Source organism: Ranitomeya imitator, chromosome 1, assembly GCF_032444005.1.
Source record: "Ranitomeya imitator isolate aRanImi1 chromosome 1, aRanImi1.pri, whole genome shotgun sequence".
In the NCBI taxonomy this organism is placed as follows: domain Eukaryota; kingdom Metazoa; phylum Chordata; class Amphibia; order Anura; family Dendrobatidae; genus Ranitomeya; species Ranitomeya imitator.
Window position 1 is genome coordinate 598,267,804 of NC_091282.1, and position 23,539 is coordinate 598,291,342.

The window sequence follows — 23,539 nt, forward strand, 5'->3', positions numbered from 1 at the left end:
GGCACCTTCCCATGTTTAGGATGTCACCAATGTTCCAATATAACGAAGGGTGATTCTTTTACACATCCCTGCTCCGGGAGACGTTTTCCCATTAGAGGACATTTTACTTGCAACTCATCATTCGTGGTATATTTGATCAAGTGTCCTTGCGGTCTCTGATATGTTGGGGAGACCACCCAGCATGTCCGGGACCGCATTTCAAAACCTAAATCTACCATTCGGTGCGGGAGGACCCTCTTGCCCATTCCGGCCCATTTTTTACAGCATAATCACACGGTGGCACAATTGAGATACCAGGTGATGGATCATGTACCGTTGGCCAGGAGGGGGGGGTGACAGAATCAAGAAGCTAAAAGAGCGTGAATCCTTTTGGATTTACACGCTACAGACATTATCTCCACATGGGTTAAATAGGGAGTATGAAGTTTCATACTAATGCACTTTTATGGTCTTTCGTCTCTATTAGGTGACCATTTATCATTTTCATCCACTGTATGGATTCCATCCTTCGGTTAAATTGCAGAATATCTCCCATATTTATGTGTATCTTCTGATATTTATGTGTATCCTCCGATGGTTATTTATCCATAATATTGTCTTGTTAGAATGTTACAATTTACCAGATTTGTCTTTTTAATATAATAATAACTGGTAGCATACTTATTTTTGTCTATGTTACACCATAGTTCAGCGCTTAAATGGTGTCTCTCCCCTTCCTTTGCAGCACTCGAGCGGCGTATAGAGTCCTGGCTGGGGTTTTCACTGCGCGTGCGCACCACCTCAGTATTCTCCGGCACTCTTCGTCTCTCTCTCGGTTTCCACCTTCCGCTCACCTTCCATACGTCAGTATGCCGTCCACTAGCACTTCAACCCGGAAGTGCTCACACCGGATCAGGTAAAAGCCGGCCGCACGCCAGTCCTTTCACACACACGCTTCCAAAACAGCGGTCACAGCTCCCCGGCCCCCTGCATTGTATGTGACGCCTTCCTGTGGCTCAGTACCAACGTGTTTGTGCGCACTTCTTGTCTGTGGATGAGACACCTCTTGCTCCTTTTTCCTTTTACATGTCTCATATCTCTTTACAGTGGGTTTCCTTACCCGGTTCCCTGTACCCGCAAGTATGGTTCTTTTCTTGTTTGTATACATGGTGGTGGTATATTGGCACCTTCTATATAAGCGCTGATCCATTTACATCTCCAGGAACCTATATGGCAACATATAAAATTTTCCCACATATGGGTATTCAGTCTGATTTTTCTCTGTGGATCATGATTCTTATTTGTTACATACATGGTGACTTTTCTGATGGTTCCGTTATCTCTATAGGTTAATAGGTTAAATAGTTTCATTTTATGTTTGTAAGCCTCTTGGGATATATACCATTCATCCACAGATTAGCTGGATGACATTTTTGTTTTCTATATATATCATGTCATACTATATAGGGGGAACATGAGGTAATGTTCTCTTCAGTTCCTTCTTACTGTGGTTTTGTTGCTGTTATTTAATTGCATTATACTTATGCCTGTATATATTTCAGAAGGACATCTAATCTCTTGAAAAAGGCTTTTCAAGCCGAAACGTTGAGGAAGAAATTATATGTGTCCGAGTAAAGTGTACATAACCTCTCTCCTTTTTTGGAAATCTTATGGTGTGTCATATATTGCTGAAAATTGCCGAAAAATAAATTACAAGAATTTCCTTTGGACTTTGTAGTGTGCCGGAGTTTTTTCCTTCTACAAACTACTAACACTGACCTAAAAAGCCGTCCATAACCTTTCTCCTCCGTAAATCATCCCTCACGTAATATCCAGTCCTCCCAAGACCTTTTTCTCTCCTCAACTCCTCACACAGTCACCTCCAAGACTTTCTCTCGAATATCCCCCATCCTCTGGAATTCTGTGCCCAAACATGTCTGATTATCCCCCATATGTGGATCCTTGAGATGGAACCTGAAAACCCATCTCTTAAAGAAATATACCACCTGCAATGACCCCACTGCCTCCTCACCATCACCAGAGCCACTGAACTCCCAAACCTACTGTCTCCTTCCCAAACATCCTGTAGATTGTATTGCAGCAGGGGCTGGGTCCTCTCCCCTTTATACCAGTCTACCATTGTTAGTTTACTGTAAGCGATAAATGTATTATGCATGCACCCCGTCTCAAATACAGCACCATGGAGTCAATGGTGCTATATAAATAACACCTTACCTGGGGGTAATTTAGTGCTTGAGTCATGCCCGGTGTGCTGTTGCGGATCAACGTGGCCTTCGGCGGCACACACTGCCCCTGGAGCTGGGTTGGGTTCGGAGCTATGACTCTCTGGGACATCATCATGTGGGGTAGAGGGGCATTGGAGGACGATCTGATGACACTGTGAGTCTAGAGGGGTAACATTCAAAGGAAACATGCTGTAGTCTGACCTCATTGTGCTTTTTGGCTTCAACAAGATGGTCTTCGCTTACCTGGACGCTCCTCAGATTCTGCACCTCCAGGCCTGGAACGCCCGCCCGTGACGGCACTTTTGTGATGCTGGGCTGCCCCATGTGGGCTGAAGACGGCTGTACAATGGTTGCTGCATTCTGTACGATGGGAGTCTGGAAAGATAGATGTGATGGGTAAGGAGATGCCTGGCAGGTGTGGTGAGTCGGGCACATGGGGGTCTTCAGAAAACTCACCTTTTGCAGGACGTTTTCTTTCTGGAGCTGACTCTGCCGCAACTTCTTCAGCAGGACTAGTCGCGCCTCCTCCAGACGCAGCTCATCCTTCAGCTGTTTGATGAGCTGCTGCCGCTCCTCTAGAGTCTTACCCTGGGGGGAGAGGTTATAATATGGCATCAGGAGTTCAGAGCCAGCTAGAGTGACGGGACGGACAAGGGGTGGCATGCATGATTCTACCTTGAAAATGTCCAGATTTGCTCCCTTAATGCGGTCTTCTAATCGGGAGGAGGATCGGGGGCTGGAGGCTTCATTGTCAGACAGTACAATGACGTCCGGAGAAGGAGTCAGCCCTGCTCGGTCCTGGTCACTGGTGGAAGAGAGACGGATCACAGAGGGCACTTGCCAGGGTGACACAACCCTGCAGATCGGAGTCAGTGCCATACATTCTGAGAATGTGCCGATACAAGAGAATGAACCTTGCCATCTCACCTCCGCCTGGAGCTCATGTCCACCGGTTCCTCGCTGATATTCTCCTTGCCGTGTCTCACCACCGGTCGGGAGTCCACGTGAGGCCGCAGATTCCCGTTCATCTTCTCATCGTACAGCTTCAGTCCCTCCTGTTTGGCTGCGTGATCGTGCGACAGCTCAAGCCCTGGAAGGTCTTTTCTCTTCAATAACGCCAACATCTTCAGCCGCTCCATGGCCTCGTGTCCCTCCATCTTAAGCTGCTTGGCCAAAACATCTTCACGGTCATCCGGTTGCTCCAAGCCTCGTTTCAGCAGATTAAGACGCAAGGCGTCTTCTGTAACTCTGTCCATCCTACACGAAAACGACACATCAATTATAACACAATATACAGACAGACGCATATAACATTCGAACAGCAAAAGGGAAGACATTATAACACGAACAGGAAATTAACAGTGACCAGATATTATCAGGACGGACAAGTCAACGCTGGTTATTATATATAACTAGATGGTGGTCCGATTCTAACGCATCGGGTATTCTAGAATAAGCATGTCCACGTAGTATATTGCACAGCCCACGTAGTATATTGCCCAGCCACGTAGTATATTGCACAGCCACATAGTATATTGCCCAGTTACGTAGTATATTGCCCAGCCACGTAGTATATTGGCCAGCCACGTAGTATATTGCCCAGTGACGTAGTATATTGCGCAGCCACATAGTATATTGCCCAGTTACGTAGTATATTGCCCAGCTACGTAGTATATTGGCCAGCCACGTAGTATATTGCCCAGTGACGTAGTATATTGCGCAGCCACATAGTATATTGCCCAGTTACGTAGTATATTGTCGTGCTACGTAGTATATTGCACAGCCCATGTAGTATATTGCCCAGTGACGTAATATATTGGCCAGCCATGTAGTATATTGCCTATTGACGTAGTATATTGCCCAGCCACGTAGTATATTGCCCAGTTACGTAGTAAATTGCCCAGTTACGTAGTATATTGCGCAGCCACATAGTATATTGCGCAGCCACATAGTATATTGCCCAGTTACGTATATTGCCCAGCCACATAGTATATTGCCCAGTTACGTAGTATATTGCGCAGCCACGTAATATATTGCACAGCGAAGTAGTATACAGCACAGAGCCACATAGTATATTGCCCAGTTACGTAGTATATTGCCCAGCCACGTAGTATATTGGCCAGCCACGTAGTATATTGCCCAGTGACGTAGTATATTGCACAGCCACATAGTATATTGCCCAGTTACGTAGTATATTGCCCAGCCACGTAGTATATTGGCCAGCCACGTAGTATATTGCCCAGTGACGTAGTATATTGCGCAGCCACATAGTATATTGCCCAGTTACGTAGTATATTGCCCAGCTACGTATATTGGCCAGCCACGTAGTATATTGCCCAGTGACGTAGTATATTGCGCAGCCACATAGTATATTGCCCAGTTACGTAGTATATTGTCGTGCTACGTAGTATATTGCACAGCCCATGTAGTATATTGCCCAGTGACGTAATATATTGGCCAGCCATGTAGTATATTGCCTATTGACGTAGTATATTGCCCAGCCACGTAGTATATTGCCCAGTTACGTAGTAAATTGCCCAGTTACGTAGTATATTGCGCAGCCACATAGTATATTGCGCAGCCACATAGTATATTGCCCAGTTACGTATATTGCCCAGCCACATAGTATATTGCCCAGTTACGTAGTATATTGCGCAGCCACGTAATATATTGCACAGCGAAGTAGTATACAGCACAGAGCCACATAGTATATTGGCCAGTCACGTAGTATATTGCCCAGCCAGGTTTGTCACAGGTGAAAAAATAAAAAATAAACATATACTCACCTTTCCGAGGGAGCCCTTGTAGTCCACGGCAGGTTCCGGTCCCAGGGTTGGTATTAGCGCAGGACCTGTGATGACGTCGCGGTCACATGACCGTGACGTCATGGCAGGTCTTTGTAGTGCAGGCGCGCAGGGCCTGTGATGACGTCGCGGTCACATGACCATGACGTCATGGCAGGTCCTTCTGCCACCAGAACCTGCAACGGAAGATGGCGGCCGGCTCGAGCTGCAACGGAGGCTGAGTATAGCAGGTTTTTTTTTTTTTTAAATTATTTTTAACATTACATTTTTTACTATTGATGCCGCATAGGCAGTGTCAAAAAGTTGGGGACACACACAGGGTTAATAGCGGCAGTAACGGAGTGCGTTACCCGCGGCATAACGCGGTCCGATACCGCCGGCATTAACCATGTGTTAGCGGTAACCAGAGGGGAGTATGCGGGCGACAGGCACTGACTGCGGGGAGTAAGGAGCGGCCATTTTCTTCCGGACTGTGCCCGTCGCTGATTGGTCGCGGCAGCCATGACAGGCAGCTGGCGAGACCAATCAGCGAATGAATAACCGTGACAGAAGGACAGACAGACGGAAGTGACCCGTAGACAATTATATAGTAGATAATATACAGGGATCAGTGACGGATCAGTCAGCGCTGGTTATTATATATAACTAGCTGAAGAGCCCAGCATTGCCTGGGCATAGTAACTAACTGTGGTTAGTTATAACAACACTACAGATTTGCAACACAAATTAACTAAATGATTACCCAAGTATTGATAGTATTTTATTTTCAACTCATTCAAGAGCCTGTTGATAAACACATTTTTTGTTTTTTCCTTCTGATGCAAAGATGAACAGATTTTTGGCAGTTCCAACAGACCAGGTAAAGTTGACCGTGAGAAAAGCATGGAGACTGCAAATCGATCCCTACTACTTTCAAGTACTGTCACTGAGCCTTGTTAATGGACATTGCAAATGCCAGTCGAACTGGAGGCATTTAAAATCAAAAGGAAAATCAGATGGAATGAGTGGAATTCTTGGAATGAAAACGTCCTCTGCTTTGGAACATCCTGTCAAAATGGTTGCTTCAATTACATGTGTAAACAGGTTCTTAATCAAGAGTCTTGTTCCATTGCACAGCTTTGGTGGATCTAAATTTCTCAACAGCAGAAAAGGTGCTAAAGAGTTTATGCAGGCTGTGCATTTAAACCTATTCTGTGTGATAATGTCTGCTGAGCTGTGTATCTAATCTTATCCTGTGTGATACTGTCTGCTGAGCTGTGCATCTAATCCTGTCCTGTGTGTTACTGTCTGCTGAGCTGTATCTAATACTATCCTGTGATACTGTCTGCTGAGCTGTGCATCTAATCCTGTCCTGTGTGTTACTGTCTGCTGAGCTGTGTATCTAATCCTGTCCTGTGTGATACTGTCTGCTGAGCTGCGTATCTAATCCTGTCCTGTGTGTTACTGTCTGCTGAGCTGTGTATCTAATCCTGTCCTGTGTGTTACTGTCTGCTGAGCTGTATCGAATACTATCCTGTGATACTGTCTGCTGAGCTGTGTATCTAATCCTCTCCTGTGTGATTCTGTCTGCTGAGCTGTGTATTCAATCCTCTCCTGTGTGATTCTGTCTGCTGAGCTGTGTATCTAATGCTATCCTGTGATACAGTCTGCTGAGCTGTGCATCTAATCCTATCTTGTTACTGTCTGCTGAGCTGTGTATCTAATCCTGTCCTGTGTGATTCTGTCTGCTGAGCTGTATCTAATACTATCCTGTGATACTGTCTGCTGAGCTGTGTATCTAATCCTGTCCTGTGTGTTACTGTCTGCTGAGCTGTATCTAATACTATCCTGTGATACTGTCTGCTGAGCTGTGTATCTAATCCTCTCCTGTGTGATTCTGTCTGCTGAGCTGTGCATCTAATCCTCTCCTGTGTGATTCTGTCTGCTGAGCTGTGTATCTAATGCTATCCTGTGTGATACTGTCTGCTGAGCTGCGTATCTAATCCTGTCCTGTGTGTTACTGTCTGCTGAGCTGTGTATCTAATCCTGTCCTGTGTGTTACTGTCTGCTGAGCTGTGTATCTAATCCTGTCCTGTGTGTTACTGTCTGCTGAGCTGTATCTAATACTATCCTGTGATACTGTCTGCTGAGCTGTGTATCTAATCCTCTCCTGTGTGATTCTGTCTGCTGAGCTGTGCATCTAATCCTCTCCTGTGTGATTCTGTCTGCTGAGCTGTGTATCTAATGCTATCCTGTGTGATACTGTCTGCCTGTTTATCTAATGCTATCCTGTGTGATACTGTCAACTGAGTGGGTGGGGCTTGATACACACACACACACACACAGCTTTGTTTAAAGACTAGTTGAAGAGCCCGGGCATAGTAACTAACTGTGGTTAGTTACGCTACGTTCACATTTGCGTTGTGTGATGTTGCGTCGGCGACGCAACGCACAACGCAAACAAAAACACACACTAAAACAGTTTTGCGACGCATGCGTCCTTTTTTGCCGAATTTTGGACGCAAAAAAAATGCATCTTGCTGCGTCCTCTGCGCCCTAACGCTTGCGGCAAAAAAACGCATGCATCGCAAAACGCATGTCCATGCGCCCCCATGTTAAATATAGGGGTGCATGCGTCGCCGCGGCTGCGCCCGACGCAGCCCGGCAGAACGCAAATGTGAACGTAGCCTTATAGCACCTCACGTCTCATTTTCCCCTCACTCCCAGCATTTATTCGGTCGCCCATGACAGCACTAACTAGAGAGAGGATCAGTCCTTCAGGAACAGGAAACCTACAGATACAAAAGAATCGCACTTCTCCCACGCATCAGTTGGTTTCCTGTTCCTGTGGAGGAAGGGGTTCCTACAGATACCTGGAGGATTCATCAGGATCCCAGGCACGGCCTGTCTGTTTCAGGTAGCGGGGGTCCCCTACCTCAGCCAGTGCGGGGTCCCTGGAAGCGCCACGGTGGTGCCTCCTGGCCTGCGCTCTCCAGCGTGCTGCAGCGTCTTCCGGGTCTCGCGGCGTGGCATCCCTGGGCGGGTCGGAGGCCCGGCTGGTGACGTCCTTGGGTGGTCCTCCGGCGCGGTGCTGCGGCCTCATTGGAGGTCGCAGTGGTGACGCATCGGGGGCGGGGCCTAGGGTCAGTCCCGGAAGCTGGATGCCAGCCTTTTGCTCCACAATAATGTCGCAGTCGCGTGCGGGGACATACCTTGAAAAAGCCTAGAAACACCTGCATCTAAGCTTCTGTGCCATTTTTATGATGGACGTGACGGAGGCTCCTTCTGAGCAGCACGAGGACCAGCTGCAGCTGACTATGGAGCAACAGATGTCTCAGAAGCACCATATGGTCTGACAAAAAACCCGGGAAGTGGGTAATAGCTGGAAAAGTGGACAATCCAGGCACAGGAGCTCCTCCAGGATGGAGAAATCAGCAGCACCGGCTGAGAGATGTCCCCCTCGTGATCCGGTATTTATTAACTTCAACACGCTTAAGAGATCTTCGTGAAAGTGCAATCGGTGATGCAGTCTCCCCCTTATTTTCTGTCTTACTAGGGGAAGAAATGTTCTGGGAAATCGAGACACAGTGGAGTGTGCCCTCTGTAGATGCCCCCTGCCAGATTCTTTCCTGGAAAAGTGATGTCAGGCTTGTGCACAGCAAACTGGGACAGGTTAAAGGGGGGGGGGCAGGTGGCCTCTAGATTAGATTGCAGTGCCTCATGTTTCCCCCTCCTGCAGGTAGCGGAGGAAACCCTGACTTTACAATCCTGAGGGAGATTATTAGGATGGAGGTGAAGTAGTTCTTAAAGTCCCTATCTCAGGAAGGGGAGTGGAAGTAAAGAAAGTCTTACAGATTCCTCTGCTATCCTTGGAAAGGTTGAAGATTCCTCGGGGCCTTCTCCTTGGTCGTCTTCTTTTTCTGAGGAGGACTCTTGCTGGCTCTGTTTTCCCTTAGACCGCATGGACAAATTAGTAAAAGCGGTCAGGTCTACAATGGGGGTGGCAGATTACAAGCCGCGGTGTTCTTTGCAGGACTTAATGTTTGATGGTTTAGATCCAAGAAAGCATAGGTCCTTTCCACTAAATAGTAAGATTCAGAGCCTGGTCGGCCGCAAATGGAAGAGGCCGGAAAAAAAGGGCCCCTTGCCTCCGGCATTTAAAACGGAAGGTATCCCTTTGAGGATCCCATGGTGAATAGATGGGATAAAGGCCCCAAAACTGGAAGTGGCGGTAGCTAAAGCATCGAAAAAAATCTTCCCTGCCTTCTGAGGATCCTCTAGACCAAAAAGCGGACACTTTCCTTAAGGGGGCGTGGGAAATGTCAGCTGGCTCCCTGAGGCCTGCGGTGGCATCTACTTGTACAGACAGATCCATGATGGTTTGGCTGGATCAACTGGAGTCTCAGTTGAAAGAAGGAGCCCTGCAGGAGTCTATCTTGAACGCCTTACCAATAATTCAGGGGGCTGAAGCTTTCCTAGCCGACGCTTCAGAAGACTCGGTTAGGATGCGGCTAGAGCAGCAGGACAATCCAACACGGCTCAGAGGGCACTGTGGTTTAAAATGCTGGCCAGAGGATATTCAGGCCAGGTCCAGACTTTGCTTCATTCCATGTGAGGGAGAGTACCTCTTTGGTCCAGTCCTAGATGAGCTTTTAGACAAAGCAGGGGATAATAAAAAGAAATTACGCAGCTTAACGACCAGTTACTACCGACATCCTTTCAGCAGGAGAAAGTTCAATCGTAGGAGACCTTCCAGAGAACGAATTAAATGGGATGAAAGGAAAAGGTACAGAGTTTATGTTTTGAGGCTCTTCACGGGAACATATTGAACCATCCCAATGACTAGCGGTGCCCATGGGGGGTAGGCTAGCGGCCTTCTACCCAGCCTGGTTTCAAATTTCCAGTAGTAATTGGATTTTGGGTCTGACTTCATCAGGACTCAAGTTAGAATTTACTTGTAATCCATGGGATAAGTTCAGGGTTACTCTCTTCCGGTCTTCTTCCTCAGAGCAGGCTGCCCTGGAATCGAAAGTCTATGAACTATATAGTAAAGAGGTCCTGTTAGAGGTTCCAGAAACAGAGAAAAGCAGAGGATTTTACTCTTCCCTATTTTTGGTTCGAAAACTGGATGGTTCCTTAAAAACCATCATTAATCTTAAATCCCTCAATAATTTTCTGGTAATATGTCCCTTTAAGATGGAATCTATTGGTTCAGCAATAAAAGTGATGTTTGAAAACTGTTTTATGGTAGAACTAGATCTAAAGGATGCTTACTATCATGTACCCATTCATGTAGCTTATCAGCGTTTCGTTAGAGTGGCAGTTTCGGTCTGTCACTTCCAGTATAGGGCCCTTCCCTTTGGCCTGGCGGTCGCTTCTCGTGGGTTTACTAAGGTTGTAGCTGAAGTTATGGCCCACCTACGTGAATCCAACATCCTTATCATTCCCTACCTAGATGACTTCCTTATTATAGGTAGAACAGTGGACCATTGTCTACATCAGTTACAGAAGACAATGTCCGCTCTTGAACGCTTAGGGTGGCTACTGAATTTTGAGAATTCGCGGTTACAGCCCCTGAGAGTACAGCAAGTTTTGAGCCTAATTTTGGACTCAGAAACAGGTTCTGAGGGCTTCTAACAACCCCTACCATGTCCCTCAGAAAAGAAATGTCCCTGTTTGGTTCCCTATCACCTTTCATCCCTGCGGTCAAGTGGGCACAGTTTCATACAAGTTCTCTACAAAGAGACGTCTTATAGAATGATAGAAGCCTTGGGGTTTTTTTGCAGGGTCAGCTGACTTTATCCTGGGCTTCTGTAAAATCCCTTAGATGGTGGCTTGGGGGTTCCTTGGGGCAATAATATAACCCGTATAGTCACCATGGACGCAAACCCTTCGGGTTGGGGTCTCATTTGGGGGAAGTCATGGTCCAGTGTCTATGGGAGCACCATGAGATAGAGAATTCTTCTAACTTAAAGGAATTAACAGCAGTACGAGACTCCTTGTATATCTGCAGGGTCAGACAGAACGCCTGTTCCAGTTAGAGAGACATTGACAGCACTACATACAAAATGAAAAGACAATACCAGGGCAGACTTTTTAAGCCACAACCTGCTAAAGCAGGGGGATTGGTCATTAAAGAAAGCCATCTTCGGCCAGATTTTATGGAGATGTGGTCGGCCGGACGTGGACCTCTTCGCTACCAGGAAGAACAGGAAAGTGAGACAATTCTGTTCTCTGGATCCCAGAAAAGGCCCGCTGGCAGTAGATGCCTTCCTGATAAAATGGAACTTCAGTCTGGCATACGCCTTTCCCCCCTTATCCCTGTTACCTCTAGCAGTGAAAAAGATCAGGAAGGACGAAGCAAGGATATAGTGATTGTTCCTTTCTGGCCCAAGAGGGCATGGCTCTCATGTTTCAGGACCATGTCGGTGTCCGATCCATTGGTGCTGGCGGAAATCCCGGCTCTCCTCTCCCAAGGCCCAGTCTACCATCCTCAGGTGGCAGGCCTCCATCTGACGGCGTGGAGTTTGAGAAGTTGCTTCCGAGATAGAGGTTTTTCCCTGAACTTGATAACTACTCCTCTGAAAAGTAGGAAAAAGATTACAACCAGGATCTATGCTAGGACCTGGAAGAAATTTTTACATACCACAAAGTTTAGAGCCGGGGAGGGGATTCCAATAGCTCAAATCCTGGAAATTCTTCAGAAAGGTCTGGACATGGGTCTTTACACCAGTACCCTTAAGATACAGGTGTCAGCCCTGGAGGCCCTATTCACCTGGGACATCGCTTGTAACTACTGGGTCAGTAGATTTATTAAAGCAGTTGGCAGATCCAGACCCATACATAGAGCAAGGTTTATGCCGTGGGATTTAAACTTAGTACTCATGGCCTCGACAGAAGCCCCTTTTGAGCCCATCACTTCGTCCTCTGTGAGGATACTCTTCCTTAACACTAGAAGTCCCAGAGAGGGGTCATTTAACATTTCTACCTTTGGAGCTCGAAATTTCTGGGACTTCTAGTGTTAAGGTAACCTTCCTGGTGGTATTGGCATCATCCCGGAGGGTGAGCGACATCCAGGCGCTTTCTAGACTCCCGCCGTATACACAGTTCCAAGACGATAGGGCAGTACTTAGGCCCGATCCAGTCTACTTGCCTAAGGTAGCTTCCAGTTTTCACAGGCCCCAGGAAATAGTCCTTCTTTCTTTTCTCCCCAACCCTACTAACCAAAATAAAAGGAAGCTTCATACTTTGGATGTCAGGAGATCTCTTGAGTACCTGTAGGTCACTGATTCTTGGAAGAAAGACAATGCATTGTTTGTCTCCTTTCAAGGGGCCAGGAAGGGTCTTATGGTGTCTAAGAGCAAGTTGGCTAGATGGATTAGGGAGGCTATTTCTCTAGCGTATATACAGAGTGGCAGGCCAACACCAGAGAAGCTGAGGGCGCATTCCACTCTAGTCCATTGCAGCCTCATGGGCAGAGAGGTCGGAAGTCTTCATTGACCAAATATGTAAGGCTACTTGGTCTTCTCCGTCCACTTTTTACAATCATTATAGCTTAGACTTGGGTGCTTCCTCAGACCTCTCCTTCAGTATAAGGTTGCTGAAGGCTGAGATCCCTCCTAAAATAGTTATTACTTCTCTCATTGGTGCGCTCATGGGGGACCCTATTAGTTACTTACCGTTAACGGTATTTTTCAGAGCCCATGACAGCAACCTTACATTCCCTCCCTTTTCACGTTGGGTGTGCACTTTTTCCTCTTATAAGGTTCACTTGTGTGAAGTAGTTAGTCATTTGAGTATTGTACATATTTTTTCCATTAATCATGGTGGTCGTCTCGAGCTCTGTAATCCAACTGATGCGTGGGAGAGGTGCCGCCCTTTTGTATCTGTAGTTTTCCTGTTCCTGAAGGGCGGATCCCCTCTCTCGTTGGTGCTGTCATGGGCTACGAAAAATACCGTTAACGGTAAGTAACAGACTTTTCCCCCTCACACCATCTCCCCTCTATCTCTCTATATATACCTGTATGTCATTTCCTCCTGTATACAGTACATACCTGTATGACCTCTCCTCCTGTATATAGTATAAACCTGTATGTTCTCTCCTCCTGTATATAGTATAAACCTGTATGTCCTCTCCTCCTGTATATAGCTCTATATAATCTCTTCCTGTGTATAGCATATACCTGTATATCATCTCCCCTGTATATATTATATACCCGTAGGAAATCTCCCCTTGTATATAGTATATACTTGTAAGTCATCTCATGTATAAAGTATATACACCTGTGTGTCATCTCCTCCTGTATATAGTATATACCTGTGTGTCATCTCCTCCTGTATATAGTATTTACCCGTGTGTCATCTCCTGTATATACCTGTGTGTCATCTCCTCATGTATATAGTATATACAGTACAGACCAAAAGTTTGGACACACGTTCTCATTTAAAGATTTTTCTGTATTTTCATGACTATAAAAATTTTACATTCAAACTGAAGGCATCAAAACTATGAATTAACACATGTAGAAATATATACTTAGGTGTGAAACAACTGAAATGATGTCTTATATTCTAGGTTCTTCAAATTAGCCACTTTTTGCTTTGATGACTGCTTTGCACACTCTTGGCATTCTCTTGATGAGCGTCAAGAGGTAGTCACCGGAAATGGTTTTCACTTCACAGGTATGCCCTGTCAGGTTTAATAAGTAGGATTTCTTGCCTTATAAATGGGGTTGGGACCATCACTTGTGTTGTGCAGAAGTCTGGTGGATACACAGCTGATAGTCCTACTGAATAGACTGTTAGAATTTGTATTATGGCAAGAAAAAAGCAGCTAAGTGAAGAAAAACAAGGGCCAACATTACTTTAAGAAATTAAGGTCAGTCAGTCCGAAAAATTGGGAAAACTTTGAAAAAAAGTGTCCCCAAGTGCAGTTGCAAAAACCATCAAGCGCTACAAAGAAACTGGCACACATGAGGACCGCCCCAGGAAAGACCAAGAGTCACCTCTGCTTCTGAGGATAAGTTTATCCGAGTCACCAGCCTCAGAGATCGCAGGTTAACAGCAGCTCAGATTAGAGACCAGGTCAATGCCACACCGAGTTCTAGCAGCAGACACACCTCTACAACAACTGTTAAGAGACTTTGTGCAGAAGGTCTTCATGGTAAAATAGCTGCTAGGAAACCACTGCTAAGGACAGGCAACAAGCAGAAGAGACTTGTTTGGGCTAAAGAACACAAGGAATGGACATTAGACCAGTGGAAATCTGTGCTTTGGTCTGATGAGTCCAAATTTGAGATCTTTGGTTCCAACCACCGTGTCTTTGTGCGATGCAGAAAAGGTGAACGGATGGACTCTACATGCCTGGTTCCCACCGTGAAGCATGGAGGAGGAGGTGTGATGGTGTTTGGGTGCTTTGCTGGTGACACTGCTGGGGATTTATTAAAAATTGAAGTCATACTGAACCAGCATGGCTGCCACAGCATCCTGCACCGGCATGCTATTCCATCCGGTTTGTGTTTACTTGGACCATCATTTATTTTTCAACAGGACAATGACTCCAAACACACCTTCAGGCTGTGTAAGGGCTATTTGACCAAGAAGGAGAGTGATGGGGTGCTACGCCAGATGACCTGGCCTCCACAGTCACCAGACCTGAACCCAATCGAGATGGTTTTGGGTGAGCTGGACCGCAGAGTGAAGGCAAAAGGGCCAACAAGTGCTAACCATCTCTGGGAACTCCTTCAAGATTGTTGCAAGACCATTCCCGGTGACTACCTCTTGAAGCTCATCAAGAGAATGCCAAGAGTGTTCAAAGCAGTCATCAAAGCAAAAGGTGGCTACTTTGAAGAACCTAGAATATAAGACATATTTTCAGTTGTTTCACCCTTTTTTGTTAAGTATATAATTCCACATATGTTAATTCATAGTTTTGATGCCTTCAGTGTGAATGTACAATTCTTATAGTCTTCATGAGTAAAACAATAAAAGGAAACGTTTATTAAAAACATGTCACCACTTCTGTAATTTTCTCCCACTCGTGGTTTTGGCTTATAAATAGTAGGGCAGAATATGTCATCTCCCTTGTATATAGTATACTGTATATCATCTCGCCTGTATATAGCATATATGCATGTATGTCATTTCCCCTGTATATACCTTCTGTATATCATATCCCCCGTATATAGTATGTACCTGTATGTCATTTCCCCCGTATATAGTATATGCCTGTACATCATCTTCTCCTGTATGTAGTATATACCTGTAGGTCATCTCACCTGTATATAGTATATACCTGTATGTCATCTCTCCTGTATATAAAGTATATACCTGTATATCATCTCCACCTGTATATAGTATATCCTCTCCTCCTGTATACAGTAAATACCTGTATACCATCTCTCCTGTATATACTGTAGTATATACAGGAGAGATGACATTCAGGTATATAGTATATACCAGTAGGTCATCTCCCCTGTATATAGCATATATTTCAAGAAGATTGATAACATCAGAGACCGTTTTGGTCGACAACCCCCAGAGCCCTTCCTCCCAACTGCCGAGCCCTCCACCTCCAAAACCAACTTCTCCACCATTACAGATGATCGACTCTCCACTCTACTCTCAAGATCACATCTCATCACCTGTGCACTTGACCCGATCCCATCCCACTTCATCTCAAACCTAACTTCAACGTATCACTAACAACTGGAGTTTTCCCTTCAAGCTTTAAACATGCTTCAATACACCTGTCCTCAAAAAACCCTCTCTCGACCCATCCTCTGTATCTAGCTCTTCTATATCACTTCTCCCCTATGCCTCAAAACTACTGGAACACATCCATCTTGAACTGTCCTCCCACCTCTCTTTTTGCTCCCTCTTTGACCGCTTACAATCTGGCGTCTGGTCACACCACTCCACCGAAACTGCCCTAACTAAGGTCACCAATGACCTATTAACCGCCAAGAGCAAGCGACACTACTCTGTCCTCCTCCTCCTGGACCTGTCCTCTGCCTGACAGTTGACCATTCCCTATCACTACAGACCCGCTCATCCCTTGGCATCAGAATTGGCCCTATCCTGGATCTCGTCATAACTAACAGACAGGACATTCAGCGTCTCCCACTCACACACCACCTCATCACCTCACCCCCTATCTGTCTGAGTCCCGCAAGGTTCAGTCCTAGGGCCCCTGCTTTTCTCCATTTACACCTTTGGCCTGGGACAGCTCATAGAATCTCACGGCTTTCAGTATCACCTCTATGCTGATGACACGCAGATCTACATCTCCCGGACCGGATATCACCACCCTACTAACCAGAATCCCTCAATGTCTGTCCGCTACTTCATCCTTCTTCTCTGCTAGATTTCTAAACCTTAACATGGACAAAACTGAATTCATAATCTTTCCCCCATCTCACGCGACCCCCCCCCCCCCCTCCATGAGCGCTCACGCAGGAAGAAGGTGCAGCGCGCCGGGAGTCGGGATAGCCAGAGGGACGTTGCGGCCGCGTGGTGAGGAGGTGAGTATGAGGGATGGGGGGACAGGGGAGGGGGGGGAAGAAGGAGGACGGTAAGCCGCGCCATTCAAGATGGGGGGTGGAGGAATATGAGCCATGCATACAGGTGTGGGGGGTGGAGAAATATGAGCCATGCACACGGGGGGGGGGGGGGAAGGGGCGGGTGGAGGAATATGAGCCATGCATACAGGGGGGGGGGGGTGGAATGTGAGCCATGCATACGGGGGGGGGAGTGGAATATGAGCCATGCATACGGGGGGGGGGGGGGGGGGGGGTGGAATATGAGCCATGCATACAGGGGGGGTGGAATATGAGCCATGCATACAGGGGGGGGTGGAATATGAGCCATGCATGCAGGGGGGTGGTGGAATATGAGCCATTCATACAGGGGGGTGGGGAATATGAGCCATGCATACAGGGGGGTGGGAAATATGAGCCATGCATACAAGAGGGGGGTCATTATACAGTATGGAGAACTGTGTGTGGCCATAATACAGTATTGAGCATCATGTGTGGCCATTATACAGGATGGAGCATCATGTGTGGCCATTATACAGTATGGAGCATCATGTGTGGCCGTTATACAGTATGGAGCATTGTGTGGCCATTATACAGTATTGAGCATTATGTGGAGCCATTATACAGTATGGAGCATCGTGTGGCCATTATACAGGATGGAGCATCATGTGTGGCCATTATACAGGATGGAGCATCATGTGTGGCCATTATACAGTATGGAGCATCATGTGTGGCCGTTATACAGTATGGAGCATTGTGTGGCCATTATACAGTATGGAGCATCTTGTGCGGCCATTATACAGTATGGAGCATCATGTGTGGCCATTATACAGGATGGAGCATCATGTGTGGCCGTTATACAGTATGGAGCATCATGTGCTGCCAATATACAGTATGGAGCATCATGTGCGGTCATTATACAGTATGGAGCATCATGTGCGGCCATTATACAGTATGGAGCATTGTGTGGCCATTATACAGGATGGAGCATCATGTGTGGCCGTTATACAGGATGGAGCATCATGTGTGGCCGTTATACAGGATGGAGCATCATGTGTGGCCGTTATATAGGATGGAGCATCATGTGTGGCCGTTATACAGGATGGAGCATCATGTGCTGCCAATATACAGTATGGAGCATCATGTGCGGTCATTATACAGTATTGAGCATCACGTGCGGCCATTATACAGTATGGAGCATTGTGTGGCCGTTATACAGGATTGAGCATCATGTGTGGCCGTTATACAGGATGGAGCATCATGTGTGGCCGTTATACAGGATGGAGCATCATGTGTGGCCGTTATACAGGATGGAGCATCATGTGTGGCCAATGGCCATTATACAGTATTGAGCATCATGTGGGGTCATTATACAGTATGGAGCATATGTGGCCATTATACTGTATGGAGCACTGTGTGGCCATATTTTTTTTGTTTATATTTATTGTATATAAAACAGTGTGATCAGCAGTGCTAAATGGCTGTGGTTGGGACGTGGATATGGGTGTGACTAGTTGTGAAATGGGTGTGGTCAGAGGTGTGGCCTAAAATTTGCCGCGGCGCACCTAGTGCGCCGCAAACTTCATAACTCCTTCCCTTTTTCAAAAGTTGGGAGGTATGGTACTGCATTTGCCAGATCATGGCAAGTGCCGCAAATCCCATAGGGAATGAATGAGGTTGAACGCAGTGTTGCCGTAAGTGATCCGGTACGCGGCAGATGCAGAAAAACTGCCGATCTGATGCAAAAGGCGACTGCCGATAGTGTCTTACTCACCAAAGTGGGAGGCAGCACTAAAAGTGCCTAGGGCAGCAGAAACTCTAAATACGGCCCTGCCCATCCCTTATAGATTGTGAGCCCTTGCGGGCAGGGTCCTCTCTCCTACTGTACCAGTCGTGACTTGTATTGTTTAAGATTATTGTACATGTTTTTATTATGCATACACCTAGTATGTATGTATGTCATCTCCTCTGTATATACTATATACCTGTATGTCATCTCCTCCTGTATATAGTATATACCTGTATGTCATCTCCTCCTGTATATAGTTTATACCTGTACGTCATCTCCCCTGTATATAGTATATACCTGTATGTCATCTCCCCTATATATACCTGCTGTAGGTCATCACCCCTGTATATAGTATGTACCTGTATGTCATCTCCTTCTGTATATAGTATATACAGTGCCTACAAGTAGTATTCAACCCCCTGCAGACTTAGCAGGTTTACACATTTGGAATTAACTTGGCATTGTGACATTTGGACTGTAGATCAGCCTGGAAGTGTGAAATGCACTGCAGCAAAAAAGAATGTTATTTCTTTGTTTATTTTTTTTTATTAAATTGTGAAAAGTCTTTTCAGAGGGTCATTTATTATTCAACCCCTCAACCCACCAGAATTCTGTTTGGTTCCCCTAAAGTATTAAGAAGTAGTTCAGGCACAAAGAACAATGAGCTTCACATGTTTGGATTAATTATCTCTTTTTCCAGCCTTTTCTGACTATTTAAGACCCTCCTCAAACTTGTGAACAGCACTCATACATGGTCAACATGGGAAAGACAAAGGAGCATTCCAAGGCCATCAGAGACAAGATCATGGAGGGTCACAAGGCTGGCAAGGGGTACAAAACCCTTTTCAAGGAGTTGGGCCTACCTGTCTCCACTGTTGGGAGCATCACCCGGAAGTGGAAGGCTTATGGAACTACTGTTAGCCTTCCACGGCCTGGACAGCCTTTGAAAGTTTCCTCCCGTGCCGAGGCCAGGCTTGTCCGAAGAGTCAAGGCTAACCCAAGGACAACAAGGAAGGAGCTCCGGGAAGATCTCATGGCAGTGGGGACATTGGTTTCAGTCAATACCATAAGTAACGTACTCCACCGCAATGGTCTCCGTTCCAGACGAGCCCGCAAGGTACCTTTACTTTCAAAGCGTCATGTCAAGGCTTGTCTACAGTTTGCTCATGATCACTTGGAGGACTCAGACTGACTGGTTCAAGGTTCTCTGGTCTGATGAGACCAAGATCGAGATCTTTGGTGCCAACCACACACGTGACGTTTGGAGACTGGATGGCACTGCATACGACCCCAAGAATACCATCCCTACAGTCAAGCATGGTGGTGGCAGCATCATGCTGTGGGGCTGTTTCTCAGCCAAGGGGCCTGGCCATCTGGTCCGCATCCATGGGAAGATGGATAGCACGGCCTACCTGGAGATTTTGGCCAAGAACCTCCGCTCCTCCATCAAGGATCTTAAGATGGGTCGTCATTTCATCTTCCAACAAGACAACGACCCAAAGCACACAGCCAAGAAAACCAAGGCCTGGTTCAAGAGGCAAAAAATCAAGGTGTTGCAGTGGCCTAGTCAGTCTCCTGACCTTAACCCAATTGAAAACTTGTGGAAGGAGCTCAAGATTAAAGTCCACATGAGACACCCAAAGAACCTAGATAACTTGGAGAAGATCTGCATGGAGGAGTGGGCCAAGATAACTCCAGAGACCTGTGCCGGCCTGATCAGGTCTTATAAAAGACGATTATTAGCTGTAATTGCAAACAAAGGTTATTCCACAAAATATTAAACCTAGGGGGTTGAATAATAATTGACCCACACTTATATGTTTAAAATTTATAAAAATTTAACTGAGCAACAAAACTTTTTGGTTTGTAAGATTTATGCATCTGTTAATAAATCCTGCTCTTGTTTGAAGTTTGAAGGCTCTAACTTATTTGCATCTTATTAAACCTGCTAAATCTGCAGGGGGTTGAATACTACTTGTAGGCACTGTACCTGTATGTCATCTCCTCCTGTATATACCTGTATATCATCTCCCCTGTGTATATTATGTACCTGTATGTCATCTCCCCTGTATATAGTATGTACCTGTATGTCATCTCCTCCTGTATATAGTATATACCTGTGTCATCTCCCCTGAATATAGTATATACCTGTATGTCATCTCCCCTGTACAGAACGATCACTAACAGATCACCATACAGTATCATGTTATCAGCAGCACATCTACAGTTTACGCTGGCGATATGCTGCTGAGAACAATGATTTTTGTTCCGGTAAAAACAATCTGAATATGCAGCATTTTACTTGTTTAGTAAAATACACCCCATAGTCCTCCATATATTATAATGTGCACTACAGTCCTCCATATAGTATAATACACTCCCTATAGTCCTCCATAAATTAAAATACACTGCTCACTTCCCATAGTATAAAGCACCCCATAGTTCTTCATATAGTATAACATATTCCCCATAGTCCTCAATACAGTAGAATGCAGCCCACATACAGTATAATGCAGCCACCACCCTACAGAGTATAATGTAACCCCCCATAGAATATAATGCAGCCCCGTCAGAGTATGATGCAATCATCCCTCATAAAATCTAATACAGCAGCCCCCACAGAATATAATACAGCCCACCTCCCCATAATATATAATGTAGCCCCCCATAGAATATAATGCAGCCCCCCATAGTATACAAGACAGCCTCCCCCATAGAATATAATATACCCCTATATTATATAACACAGCCTCCCCTACAGAATATAATATACCCCTGCAATAGTATATAACAGCCACATAGTATATAACACGGCCTCCCCCATAGAATATAATATACCCCCTATAGTATATAGAGCACAGCCCACACAGGGGTATATAGAGCACAGCCCACACAGGGGTATATAGAGCACAGCCCACACAGGGGTATATAGAGCACAGCCCACACAGGGGTATATAGAGCACAGCCCACACAGGGGTATATAGAGCACAGCCCACACAGGGGGTATATAGAGCACAGCCCACACAGGGGGTATATAGAGCACAGCCCACACAGGGGTATATAGAGCACAGCCCAGAGCCCACATAGGGGTATATACAGCACAGCCCAGAGCCCACATAGGGGTATATACAGCACAGCCCAGAGCCCACATAGGGGTATGTACAGCACAGCCCAGAGCCCACATAGGGCTATATACAGCACAGCCCAGAGCCCACATAGGGGTATATACAGCACAGCCCAGAGCCCACATAGGGGTATGTACAGCACAGCCCAGAGCCCACATTGGGGTATACACAGCACAGCCCAGCCCAGAGCCCACATAGGGGTATATACAGCACAGCCCAGAGCCCACATAGGGGTATATAGAGCACAGCCCAGAGCCCACATAGGGGTATATAGAGCACAGCCCAGAGCCCACATAGGGGTATATACAGCACAGCCCAGAGCCCACATAGGGGTATATACAGCACAGCCCAGAGCCCACATAGGGGTATATACAGCACAGCCCACATCTCATCTCTCCCCCACCAACCCCCCCCCCCCCATCATAATGGCTCCACAGTCCAGTTAAAAAAACAAAAACACTCTCCTCACCTTTCCTCTTGCCCCGCGCTGCTCCTGGCTCCTGTCTCGGCGGCTGCAGTCTGCCTGGGACACAGCAGGTGCGCGATGATATGACGTCATCGCGCACCCGCAGTGTCAGAGGCAGAGCGGGGAATGATGGGAGAGGGAGCGTCAGCAGACGCTCTCTCCTCCATCATTGCATTGAACTATACCGGCGTCATAGACGCCGCTATAGTTAAATACGGCGGCGGCACGGGAGGGGGAGGTACAGTGCTGCGGCCCACTACTGGCACCGGCCCTTCTGGCATTTGCCAGAAGTGCCCGATGGCCAGTCCGGCCCTGCCTGTATTTCATCTCCCCTCTATATAGTATATATTTGCTGTATGTCATCTCTCCTGTATATAGCACATCTTTGATGCATGTCATCTCCCCTGTATATACCTGCTGTATGTCATCTCCTCCTGTGTATAATATATACCTGTATATCATTCTCCTCCTGTATATAGTATATACCTGTATGTCATCTCCTCCTGTATATAGTACATACTTGTATGTCATCTCCCCTGTATATAGTACATACCTGTGTGTCATCTCCTGTATTAGGCTGGGTTCACACTGCGTTATAGGCGTCCGTTAGATGGACTACGTTACACCGCGGCATAATGCAGTCCGTTAACGCCACTATTAAGTCCTATGTCGGACGCATCGCTAGCGCACGCCCATAATGGGCATGCGCTAGCGATGTGCCGTCATTGAGTGATGGACCCTGGGACGCGGGCTGCAGCGTTTCCAGGTCTGTCACTGCTGGCGCAGATAGAGCATTTGCTAGCTCTATCTGCGCTAGCGTCACGACATATCGGCACTTGCGCTAACAGCAGCCCGTTAACGCATGTATTTAACAGGCTGCTGTTAACACAATGTTGAACCTAGCCTTAGACCTCGTTCACACATTATTTGATCTTTATTTTTACCTCCGTATTTGTAAGCTAAAACTTGGAGTAAAACAATCAGAGAAAAAGTATATTAGAAACATGTCACCACTTCCGTATTTTTCTCCCACTTGTTGTTTTGGCTTATAAATAGTGAGGTAAATTATGCAATCTCCCTGGTATATAGTATGTACCTGTATTTCATCTCCTCCTGTATATACAGTGTGTCCGTAAAGTCATGATGCACTTTTGGCACCCTTTCTCTGGCCCAATCATATCAGACCTGTTCATGAGGAGAGATGACAAGAACCAATCAAACAACACAAACTCATTTAAGCTGTTGCTGATCCCCCAGTCAGATTAACCCTTGATAATCAGAGTTCAGTTTAATACACTGCCAGGTTTGTGACATCGTACAACCACAAGCTTATGCCAGCAGTATGGTTTTCCATGCCAGTTGAGATGTGGACGATACAGAGGAATGTTCAGTGTATTCTGTGAGATCAACAATGATTCAAGATTTTTGCAGAAGATTGTGTTTTGCGATGAGGCGACCTTCCATATCTGTGGACATGTCCATCGCCATAACGTCAGAATATGGGCTGCTGAACATCCTCATGCCTATGTTGAGTATGAACATAACACCCCTAAAGTGAAAGTGTGGTGTGGCCTGATGCTAGGTAAAGTGATAGGCCCATTTTTTTTCGCGGAG

The 23,539-nt window shown here is 46.3% G+C and overlaps 1 protein-coding gene across 3 annotated transcripts in view; it reads right to left on the bottom strand.

The window, feature by feature from the left end:
• Positions 1-23,539, bottom strand: part of GATAD2B (GATA zinc finger domain containing 2B) — a 77,094-nt gene that overhangs the window by 16,999 nt on the left and 36,556 nt on the right. For all 3 annotated transcript variants that reach the window (XM_069768149.1, XM_069768154.1, XM_069768146.1), the window contains exons 2-6: positions 3,153-3,482; positions 2,901-3,030; positions 2,682-2,813; positions 2,469-2,600; positions 2,215-2,385 (exon numbers count right to left, since the gene is read on the bottom strand). In XM_069768149.1, coding sequence (XP_069624250.1) covers positions 2,215-2,385; positions 2,469-2,600; positions 2,682-2,813; positions 2,901-3,030; positions 3,153-3,481 — 894 coding nt within the window. In that variant the 5' untranslated portion in view covers position 3,482. The remainder of the gene's footprint in view (positions 1-2,214; positions 2,386-2,468; positions 2,601-2,681; positions 2,814-2,900; positions 3,031-3,152; positions 3,483-23,539) is intronic.